Source organism: Xenopus tropicalis, chromosome 1, assembly GCF_000004195.4.
Source record: "Xenopus tropicalis strain Nigerian chromosome 1, UCB_Xtro_10.0, whole genome shotgun sequence".
In the NCBI taxonomy this organism is placed as follows: domain Eukaryota; kingdom Metazoa; phylum Chordata; class Amphibia; order Anura; family Pipidae; genus Xenopus; species Xenopus tropicalis.
In genome coordinates this window covers 15,466,638-15,478,758 of record NC_030677.2, presented here as the reverse complement: position 1 = coordinate 15,478,758, position 12,121 = coordinate 15,466,638, and the positions used below count along the sequence as shown (strand labels likewise).

Genomic DNA, 12,121 nt, shown 5'->3' with positions numbered 1-12,121 from the left:
TTTAATGCAACAATATAATACAAGCTGGCCATACACTCACTGACAAGGTTTATTACGATATTCGGTGTGTATGGTGGATCGATGAGCAGTCTCATTGATCGGGCGGGACAAGAGATTTTGATCGGACACCATTGAAGGCACCCAAGCAAAATCTGTGTTTAGGGCTGAATCATTAGATAGGGGTAGAATCCCTATTGGTGCTGCCTCCATATCTGACAATTCAGCCCTGAATGTCAGTGAAGGGTACAGACGATCGAAAGATCGTAATTGGTATGTGTATGGCCACCTTAAAGCTAACATTCAGGCTGAAACTGTCGCATATAAGTCCTAAAAAAATAAATCTGCCGATGTTTTGGCCATTAACGTATGAAAGTCATGTCCTGGGAATACATTGTAGTTCGCTCAAAGACATAATTGAATAGACCAGTGCTGTCCAATTTCTATGGTGCCGAGGGCCGGAATTTTTCCATCCTACATGGTGGAGGGCCAATAATGGAAGCCAGTTTTGGCCACTCCCCTTTTTTAAACCTCACCCACTTGAAACCACACCTATGTTATCACATGACCATACCCATATTAATGGTGGTAGTACAGCAAAAACCTGCCATACTTTGCCTTCCCTACCCTGCCTGTGTGTGCCATACTCTGCCTGGCCTATGCTGCCTGTGTGTGCCATACTCTGCCTACCCTATGCTGCCTGTGTGTGCCATACTCTGCCTGCCCTATGCTGCCTATGTGTGCCACACTCTGCCTGCCCTATGCTGCCTGTGTGAGCCATACTCTGCCTGCCCTACCCTGCCTGCGTGTGCCATACTCTGCCTGCCCTACCCTGCCTGTGTGTGCCATACTCTGCCTGCCCTGCCCTGCCTGTGTGTGCCATACTCTGCCTGCCCTATGCTGCCTGTGTGTGCCATACCCTCCCTGCCCTACCCTGCCTGTGTGTGCCATACTCTGCCTGCCCAATGCTGCCTGTGTGTGCCATACTCTGCCTTCCCTATGCTGCCTGTGTGTGCCATACTCTGCCTGCCCTATGCTGCCTGTGTGTGCCATACTTTGCCTGCCCTATGCTGCCTGTGTGTGCCATACTCTGCCTACCCTACCCTGCCTGTGTGTGCCATACTCTGCCTTCCCTACCCTGCCTGTGTGTGCCATACACTGCCTGCCCTATGCTGCCTGTGTGCTGGCACTGCTCCTACAGTCTGCACAATAACTATATACTAAAAAACATTTTAATTGCAGTACCACCTCAGTATATGTTTTTTGCAGTGTGCAGGATTTATTTGTAGGTTTCTACTGCTCCTACAGTCTGAGGTGTGAACAGGGGAACAATGGGGATGATTACAGCCTGAGCCTGAGGTGTGAACACTGCAGGGGGTGAATAATGGAGCGATTAAAAGGTGTGAACAACACAGGGGATTACATGATTAAACAATACAGGGGGTTTACAGCCTGAATCTGAGGTGGAACCATGAAGGGGGCCAGTTAATCTCAGTACTGATACCATTTAAAGCTTACACAAAGGTAAACCATCAAAGCAGCCAGACAGGTGGGGGGCCACACATAGGGGGGTCACGGGCCGCCAGTTGGACAGCCCTGGAAAAGACAATACAAGCAAAGATATTCTCTTTATCCGACAGAAATGTATTAACCTGTCTGATCAATTAAACTGATCGCAGCCGCACACCATCTGAAAATCGGATGAAACTTTGTTTGGAATGATTATATCAGTGTGTGTATGGCCAGCTTTAATGGGTGTCTTAGGGCGAAGACACACAGAGCTACTTAGTAGCAGCTACTTGTCACAGCTACTAAATGCCAGAAACTGCCACAGACAATACTGAGAATTACCTTTGCTACGGGCGAAGACACACGGGGGTGATTAGTTGCCGCAACTTTTAATTAATAAAGTGGCAACGATTAATCGCACAACTTTTCACCCATAGAATATAATGACCATCGCAGCGACTGATTAGTCGCCGCAACTACTACTAATCGCCCCGTGTGTCTTCACCCTAAAACACACGTAGAGACAATTATCAGTAAATGATCAGCATTGTCTATTTTAGTAGCCACGACAAGTAGCTGCTACTAGTAGCTCCGTGTGTCTTTGCCCTTATACTCCTGGGCCCCTCTGCAACCGCAGGGTCTGCTTCCTCTGTAGTTCCGCCCCTGTAGCAAACCCAGTCCATTTGGCTGTGCCGGGGGAGTTGCAGAATAGGGGCAGTAGCACTTTAACAGGCTGCCTGTGTGACAGAGGGAGTTTGCCAGCAGCTGACTGTGCTAGTGAGGCCGGGGAGGGAGGCAGAGAGGGGGCCGGGAGCTCACAGCATCCAGTACAGACAGACATCGGCCGGAGCTAGGTGGCCAAGCCAGCAGGAATGCTGAGGGTCTTTATCCTTCATGCTGAAAATGTGCAAACCCCAGACTCAGACATCAGCGACTCCTACTGCTCTGTGGTGTTCCAAGGTAAGTACTGTGCCCTGGGAGCCATAGAGCACTCGGCTAATGCCCAATGGGGCTGGGCTGCCACACACATGGCTATGCAGCAGCAGCTGCTGGGGGTTTGGGAGCCTTACCTTCCCCCTAACTAGCCCCATGCATAATGGAATTCAGCAGCCACCCTGGCCAGTCAGCCTAATAATATGCCCAAGCAGGGGAATGACTTTGCTAAACAGTAGAACCCACCCAGGGGTTGTAGCTCTATGGCTAAAATAACTGGGGACCTGGTTAATACATCCCTTACTTACCTCTGTGCCCAAATTATAACTAGGCCATGGGAATGGTTCATAGTATTTTTTATACATATGGGAGGGAGGTGCCATAGTGTTTCCCTTAGACAGTACAGTATGGGGGTACAGCTTATTGTGTGCCCAGAACATTCCTTCTCTGTATATTTGTATTTATACATATGGGTAGGAGGTGCCATAATGTTTCCTTTAGACAGTACAGTATGGAGGTACAGCTTATTGTGTGCCCAGAACATTCCTTCTCTGTATATTTGCATTTATAAACATTGGTGGGGGCTGCCATATTGTTTCCCTTAAAACACTACAGTATGATGGTACAGCTTATTGTGTGCCCAGAACATTCCTTCTCTGTATATTTGTATTTATACATATGGATAGGAGTTGCCATAGTGTTTCCCTTAGTCAGTACAGTATGGGGGTACAGCTTATTGTGTGCCCAGAACATTCCTTCTCTGTATATTTGTATTTATACATATGGGTAGGGGGTGCCATAGTGTTTCCCTTAGACAGTACAGTATGAGGGTACAGCTTATTGTGTGCCCAGAATATTCCTTCTCTGTATATTTGTATTTATACATATGGGTAGGGGGTGCCATAGTGTTTTCCATAGACAGTACAGTATGAGGGTACAGCTTCTTGTGTGCCCAGAACATTCCTTCTCTGTATATTTGTATTTATACATATGGGTGGGAGGTGCCATATTATTTCCTTAGTTAGTAGTTTTCCATTTGTTAGTAGTAAGATGCTCTTTTGCCCTCTATTTAATACTTTCAACCATCTAATAAGACCCATAGTTACTCATGGCTCACTCTATAGGAGGACTAACCTTGATCCAAGCACTTGCCCATCTTCCCTACCATCCATCTCTCCCCTGCATCTCTTATTGTAAGAACTGCCCCAAGACTGTCCCTACGCAGTGCAGAACTGAATGAAATCAACCAAGAAGCGATATCTCTTGGAGACCCCTGGCCTCCATTTCTCTATTCTTTTTAAAACCCCCATCCCCATCAGAGCTAAGGAGACATCACTTATGGAGCAGAGAAGAAGGCCTTCTGTTACACAGTCTGCAGACACCTCCATGAGAACAGGTTGTAGCTTATCCTTCAAAATCCTTCAAGAATCAGCTGTCAACCCAACCTGACCTTCTTCTTTTCTACATCCATAGCTAGCCCACCTCCTCAGGTATCATTCCTGCTAATAATGGAGATGGGCAGCCCAAAGTGTTCTCCAAATGGAAGAAAGTGGGCAGGTTCTTGGACAGGTCAGGGGTGTTTCTGTTCATAAGTGGGTGTGGTCAGGGTAGATAGGGGGCTTGGTCTAATTTGTCAGTGCCACCTTGCTTGGCACCCAGGGCCGCCATCAGGGGGGCACAGGGGGTACGATCGTCCCGGGCCCGAGCTTTAAAGGGGGCCCGGCCACGCTAGAGTTTCCTTAGCCCGGGCCCCCTTTCCTCAAGCCCGGGCCCCGTCTTTAGTTTTATCCTCCTCTTTGTGCCGCGGCTCGCTGCCGCATCTTTGCTTTTATAAGGTTGTGCCCGTGCGTACTGACGTCACACGCATGGGCCGCAACCTTATAAAAGCACGGAAGTAGCAGAGAGCCGCGCACATAGAGGAGGACATCGCCGAGCTGGGTGGGCAGGAAATGTTAGGTGCTTGGGGCCCTGGGGGTAAACTGAAGGTTACTTGGGGGCCCTGGGGGAAGCTGAAGGATACTTGGGGGGCCCTGGGGGTAAGCTGAAGGATACTTGGGGGGCCCTGGGGGTAAGCTGAAGGATACTTTGGGGCCCTGGGGGTAAGCTGAAGGATGCTGGGGGAAGCCGGAGGATGCTGGGGGGGGGGCCCTGGGGGAAGCCAGAGGATGCTGGGGGGAGCCAGAGGATGCTGGGGGGTGCCCTGGGGGAAGCCGGAGCATGCTTGGGGGGAGCAGGAGGATGCTTTGAGGGGCCTGGAGGGAAGCAGGAGGATGCTGGAGGATGCTGGGGGGGGGGGGCAGGAGAATGCTTGGGTGGCCTTGGAAGAAACAGCAGGACGCTGGGGGGGAGCCGAAGGATGTGGAAGGAAGCAGCAGAGGGCAGGCCATAGTATGAGTAATTTGGGGGGAGCACCAATGTTTTAGGGGGCCCTGGGCTGGCCAGCATTGATTTAGGGGGTACCTGCCCTGGCACCAATGTAAAACGTAACCCCTGGCCACCAATGTTTTAGTGGGGCCTTGGCTACCAATGTCTGTATGTCCTTTGTATTGATGGGAGGGGTCACTGGGGGAGGGGCCATTGGGAGTGTGGGAGGAGGGGGGGCCCAGAAATCTTGTTGTGAGGGGCCCCGTGATTTCTGATGGTGGCCCTGTTGGCACCTATTACAGTAGAGGGGGCTATCTCTCTCTATTACAGTAAGTGCATATTTATTAGGCTATATATCCTGGTGCCCCAACCAATATGGCTCAGCACCGGGCCAAGACGGCTGAAGACTGGGGGAGGTGTAGGCAGGGGATGGATAAGTGAGCAGTGGGGGGACAATGGCCCAGACTAGGGGTAGGCAAAACAGACACACATTTAGCTGCCCCCCACCATTGCCTTCCCCTAGTCCCCACCTTTATCCTGTTATTTTCAGTGGGGTCTCCCAGCTGTCTGTGTTGGTGCCTCAACCAATATGGCTCAGCACGGGCCAAGATGGCTGAAGACTGGGGGAGGTATAGGCGGTGGGTGGATATATGAGCAGTGGGGGGACAATGGCCCAGACTAGGGGTAGGCAAAACAGACACACATTTAGCTGCCCCCCACCATTGCTTTCCCCTAGTCCCCGCCTTTATCCTGTTATTTTCAGTGGGGTCTCCCAGCTGTCTGTGTTGGTGCCTCAACCAATATGGCTGCATATAAACATTGGCCTGTTATTTCCCCTCACTGGAGCATGTAGGCAGCTGACAGGCAGGCACAGGTTCTTTGCGGCTACTGGAAATAGCATCAGCTCTCTGGGATTGGGGAGTCGCATTACAGTGTATTTGTCACTCATGAGTCTTATCTCTGGTCTCCATATGGCATGTAATGTATCTGCGGGGCTAAAAGCTTCCCCACAGCCAAACCAGCCTTCATGGGGTGGGGCAATTGCTGTTATCCAGGGGTGGATGCTGGGAAACGTAGTACATTGGCATGTTGGATCGAATAGGTAGCAGTTTGGACACTACCAATATAAAGTCAGACCAACTGCAATGTAATTTATCCCATTGTTTCTAATATTAACTAGTGATTATGGGAAATGTTCTGGTAATTAACATGATTTTATGTTAAGTTTTAATAAATACATCCCTAAGGCCACTCTTGAGTCCTGTTGGAAAGTTACCCATTCCCATTCCAGAATCTCCATTACTTACCCAGGTATAGGACAGAGCATAGGCTTATCCATCCTCTGGCCTGGAGGTTTAGTGTTTGGGCATCCCCTCTTTGGGGCATCTCAAGATCCTCTGAGCCTTCCTGCACCCCCAGGTTGGGTTCCGGGCCGGGGGTAACCATAGGACAGACCACTGAGGGTTATGTGCAGCTGCCATTACTATTAGCCCTCAGCGTTACACATAGAAATTAAATTGGATTTATTTAAAAAAAGGTTAATAAATGTGTGTCTTTTTCTAACCTCAGCTACTATGTACTATGTACCCTCTGCCCAGCCTGGCGCTGACCTATGACATCATTGCCATTAGCCCAGCTCCCTGCCCACTTCTTTCTATGGAAGTAAATGAGTAGCAAGTGATCACTGGCGTGCCATTCCCACCAGCTGGCATTCCTGCATAATGCCTCGTACATCTCACAAACACGGGGAACAAGGCGGGCATTGTGCCAATGGGGGTCTGTTGGGGTCTTAATAACTGTTTGTCTTACACGACCAATAACATAAGTAGCATTATACCATTCCTGCCCAGAGCATGGACACAGACTTAGAGCTGAATGGTGATTATTCTTGCCGTATGTTTGCTTAGGACGGAGGCAGGGGGGCTGCACGGCATAAACCGCATATTGACTTTGGGCTTCAGTAAAGCCCTTTCTATGAAATACTTACACGCACAGGCTAATGCAGCCCAACCTGCTGCAGGACAAAGTCAAGGCAAAGTTCTACCCCTCATATTAAAGATCTGTCTCTTAAACAGCGGTCACTGTGAAATAATGTCTTTATAGCTGTGTCACTTTCCTCCTAATGGCAGCTTACTGCTTGTGCTGCATTGGGGGGTCTCTAGATCAGGCCACACTCAGATGTAAAAAGACTTGGAGAGCAACACAAGCACCATAAAAGTTCATGGAGGAGCCAAATAAGGGCTGTGATTGGCTATTAGGGGCCTCTATGCACCCTATCAGCTTACAGGGGCTTTATTTGGTAGGAAATCTTGTTTTTATTCAACCAAAACTTGCCCCCAAGTCAGGAATTCAAAATAACTCCCTGGTTTGGGGGCACTGAGAGCAACATCCAAGGGGTTGGGGAGCAACATGTTGCCCCTGAGCCACTGGTTGGGGATCACTGCTGTAGATAATGGGGAATGGGGATGGGGAATGGCATCATCTCATGGGCTTCGGGCAGCTTGCTAGGTGGCAAAGTCTCACTTGGGTTTTATTATAACTGGGCGAATTAACCCCTCAGGGTACATACCACAGGGGACATGTCACAGAGTGTTGCACACTTTAAGGAGCCACTAGTACAGTTTCTCCAATAATGGTTGTTATACAAACCCCAAGGTTATTATGGATAAAACAGAACAAGGATTCCCAGGCTGCTGGGTCCCTCCGTTACCTACCCTCCTGCATCTTCTCTTTAGGGCAGTGGCTCTGTACAGACTATGGGCAAAGAAATCATCCTGTGATAGAGGTGTCCTCACTGATTCCCTGTCTGGAGAGTTACCACTAGGGCACGGGCCTTTTCCTGCCTCCTCCTCACCAATGTTTAGTTGGTTAGTCCTAGTTGGGTGCTGCTGGGGTACTTATACTTTGGAATGATACTTGGCACTGGCAGACCTAATGACTCCTGCATCTCCCTTCCCCTGAGTGCCATAGCAATGTGCTTTCGCCATCCTCCCAGCAGGACTTTGCATCTCCCAGCCAACCCTTACCTGTCTTTGCCCCCTGCCAGCCAACTGAATTACTCACAGGTACCTGGAGGTCACAGTTTGGGAACCCTCATATTTACCATATTTACCATCATATTCCTGCTTTTATTAATCAGGAGCACAGGCTTGAGGGCAGGTCTATGGGAATAGTGGATGGGTTGGTAGTAACATAGTAACATAGTAAGTTGGGTTGAAAAAAGACATACGTCCATCAAGTTCAACCATAAAATGGGGAGAAGTAGAGATGAAATATTTGGCAGGTAGTTGCAGAAAGGTATTATGGTCTCATTAAATGAAATGTGGTCTCATAATCACTGCCATTATATTTTGTGCACCGGGCACAGGGCCGGATTTGTAAGCTGGGCGCCCCAAGGCTGCCACCTGTCCGCCGCCCCCCGCCCCTCGCACACGTAGCCCCCCCCATGCACAAACTCACGATCATAGGTCTTTACAATTGCATACGGAGCAGTGGGGGAGAGGTCCCCATTGCTTCGTATGCAAGAAAAACTTTAATATTTTGGTGCGGCATGCCGCACCCCAATTTGTGCCGCCCTAGGCCTGGGCCTTTGGGGCCTTTCCACAAATCCGGGCCTGACCGGGCACCATTGGGCTCAGGGCAAACATCCCATTGGTTTGCACTACAAGATTAATAGCAACGTAGTGCCTAGCCTCCGTAATACACGTACATACCAGTACTACTATTTACTGAAGCAGCCCTGTCCCCCTTGTGTTTTATTCTGTGCCACAGAGAAATAGCAAATATTATGGTTTTCTTTGGCCTTGGTGTGTTTTTAGCCTTGGCTGAAGGTTAAACCCATTTTTGTGCCAACTAAAGGCTCAGGGTATATTCAGTTCTGGATCAATGATTTCCTTGTTGGTGCAAGAGTAACATTTGGCCTTTATTCCTAGCCCCATGCCCATACACTGTGTAAACTAATGTTAGCCAATAGAAATTCTGAAATCAATTGTTCTCTGTTGTTTAAACATAGGGTCACTCACTGTCTCAGGGGTCCAACTGTTTAGGGGTCATTTACAAATCCCTGGGGAGCTCTTAAAAGACTGAGTTATTGAAGGGGATACTTACCCGGTGCTATTCTCCTTAGTCCGATGTTGGATTAGATGCCTGTTGCTTTAATAATTTTCTTCTATATTATATTTTTCTATTACCATTATATTTGTGTACAAGCATTTTCATTCCTAGTGGGGGGCCACAAGGTGTATCCCTGGGAACCCAGAAATTGGAGGCACTAGGCATAGGTACCAGGTCCCCCGGTCTCTCCCAATATTGCCACAGAGGGTTCCGAGGTTTGCACTAGTGCTTAGAATATATTGGAGGGTAACCCTGCCATAGAAGGCCAGGAAAGAGTTACATTTATATAGGTATTTATGCGCCACAAATGCACCAATCGGATCAGCACCAGCTCTGGGTGCTTGGGATAAGCAGGGGAGGTGAGGCTCTATGATACCATTCCTGACTCCCTACTATTTGGTTCCCCCCACCTTGTAACCTATTCTAGAAATATGTCTTTGTACCATTATTTCTGGCCAGGCTGGCACAATAGTGGCTAGGTGCCCGCCCTACCCACAGGAGGATCCATTAGAACAGAGAGAGACTCATACATTAGTGGCTTCCAGGTCTTCAGCATCTGGACCTAAACCAACAAACATGGGAAATTGTGCATAATCCATATCATACCACAAATATCCTGAGGTTAAAGCTAAATGCAGGCAGCAAATGCCAGCCTATGAATAGCCCTTATACCCCAGGGCTACTGGGTGGCACATGTTGGCTATACACTGGGAAAGGCAATGCCCCCTACACCCCTATATGGATATGTGCATCTTCTACTCAATTTAGGGGGTATATCTCTGTTTTTAGATAGGGATGGAAACTGCCATTTTGTTCTATATTGTTCATTTAGCACAGGGATTTTATGTAATGTAATGTCATTTATTGCCACTAAGGGCAACAATTCTAATCATACTGTGGTCCATGCACTGACAACTGCAAGTGTTTGGCAGCGCCACCCATGGGGAAACACTGGATATTACAGGCTGCCCAGGTCCCATTGTGGGATTGGGACTCGTGTAAATACTGGTTTAAATAAATGACAAATAATTGCCAAAAATAAGAGAAATGGTTAACAAATCTGACCAAATGAAAAATGAGGATAATGTGAGATCCCCTGGTTATAGTAGGATAATACCCAGCCTGTGGGGACATTTAGTCATTGGTTGCTGTATGTTCAGCTGTATAAACCTGTTTATTTTATAGCACTGAGGAATATGATGGCATTTTATAAATACATGTTCATAATAATAATAATAATAATAATAATAATAATAATAATCATAATAATAATAATAATCATAATGATGAGATGAAGCTGTGAATCCACTAGGAGGCGCTGCTTTCCAATTTAAATTCCTGGCCCTGCAGGGAGGCCTTTAACCCTTTGAGTTCCAGGCCAGGGCGAGTGATTTTTATTCATTGCCAAGACAATAAGTGCAGTTTCCTAACAAAACAGCTCTAAGGGTGAAGACACACAGAACTACTAGTAGCAGCTACTTTTTCACAGCTACTAAACTCCAGAAAATCCCCTGCCATAGACAATAATGAGAATTGCCTCTGCTAAACACACGTAGAGACAGTTATCAGTAAATGATCAGCATTGTCTATTTTTGTAGCTGTGACAAGTAGCTGCTACTAGTAGCTCCATGTGTCTTCACCCTAAAGAAGGTGATATGGGTGACATGCCAAGCAGCTTCTTGCCTTTTATGCTAGAGAATACATGTTGCTCAGTGCATTCTCTGCTCAGCCTAAATTCATTTACTCAGAGTAATTCAATTGGAAATTGATCCTTTAATCCCCCATATATTAAGATTCTGTTGCTGCGCAGATAATAAAGGTACCGGTGCAATTTGCTGTCTCAGAGCCAGTACTAGGTTCCAGGATGGTAATCACAATTTAATCACAATATCAATATGTATTCTGCTGATCAAAATGTGATTGGCTAATACAGGTATCGGACCCCTTATCCGGGAACCCGTTATCCAGAAAGCTCCGAATTACGGAATGCCCGTCTCCCATAGACTCCATTTTAATCAAATAATTCAGAATTTTAAAACTGATTTCCTTTTTCTATGGAGAAATAAAACAGAACCTTTTAATTGATTCCAACTAAGACATAATTAATCCTTATTGGATACAAAACAATCCTATTGGGTTTAATTAATGTTTTATTGATTTTTTAGTAGACTTAAGGTATGGAGATCCAAATTACGGAAAGACCCCTTATCCGGAATACCCTTGGTCCCGAGCATTCTGGATAATGGGTCCTATACCTGTATATAGAATTTCACATAGCAAAGATAATCTCCACAGGATAATGTACCCCCTACTGTAAATGATAAGGATATTAGCAGTCACTGAGGGGTTCTGTGCCCATATAAAGGCACAAGGCTGCAGGCTGAGTTATACAGGGAACTCTGAGTATCACTCATGTATTATAAGGGATAATGTACCCCCTACTGTAAATGATAAGGATATTAGCAGTCACTGAGGGGTTCTGTGCCCATATAAAGGCACAAGGCTGCAGGCTGAGTTATACAGGGAACTCTGGGTATCACTCATGTATTATAAGGGATAATGTACCTCCTACTGTAAATGATAAGGATATTAGCAGTCACTGAGGGGTTCTGTGCCCATATAAAGGCACAAGGCTGCAGGCTGAGTTATACAGGGAACTCTGAGTATCACTCATGTATTATAAGGGATACTGTACCCCCTACTGTAAATGATAAGGATATTAGCAGTCACTGAGGGGTTCTGTGCCCATATAAAGGCACAAGGCTGCAGGCTGAGTTATACAGGGAACTCTGAGTATCACTCATGTATTATAAGGGGTAATGTACCCCCTACTGTAAATGATAAGGATATTAGCAGTCACTGAGGGGTTCTGTGCCCATATAAAGGCACAAGGCTGCAGGCTGAGTTATACAGGGAACTCTGAGTATCACTCATGTATTATAAGGGATAATGTACAAGCTGCGATTGCCTTGATAAACATATAATAAACATTGCCTATTACTTTCCCTTTTTTATTGTACTGCTGTGATGAACTGCATGCAGTATGATGAAAGGTAGCGTCATTTTTTAAAAATTACTATTACAGGCAGATAATTACAATTCATAATTAGTTAATTGATGTTTGAATCCTTTGATCATGTTGAGAGTTTAGTTTCATAGATAAAAAGAACTACAAATGTCTCTAGTGCTTTCTAATTACTATTAA

At 46.8% G+C, this 12,121-nt stretch overlaps 1 protein-coding gene across 3 annotated transcripts in view; it reads left to right on the top strand.

The window, feature by feature from the left end:
* The first annotated feature begins 2,240 nt into the window (after positions 1–2,240).
* LOC100488564 (dysferlin) overlaps positions 2,241–12,121 on the top strand; it is a 204,524-nt gene continuing 194,643 nt past the window's right edge. For 2 of the 3 annotated variants that reach the window (XM_031895266.1, XM_031895263.1), the window contains exon 1: positions 2,241–2,466. In XM_031895266.1, coding sequence (XP_031751126.1) covers positions 2,379–2,466 — 88 coding nt within the window. In that variant the 5' untranslated portion in view covers positions 2,241–2,378. The remainder of the gene's footprint in view (positions 2,467–12,121) is intronic. The other variant, XM_031895269.1, reaches the window with a different exon arrangement.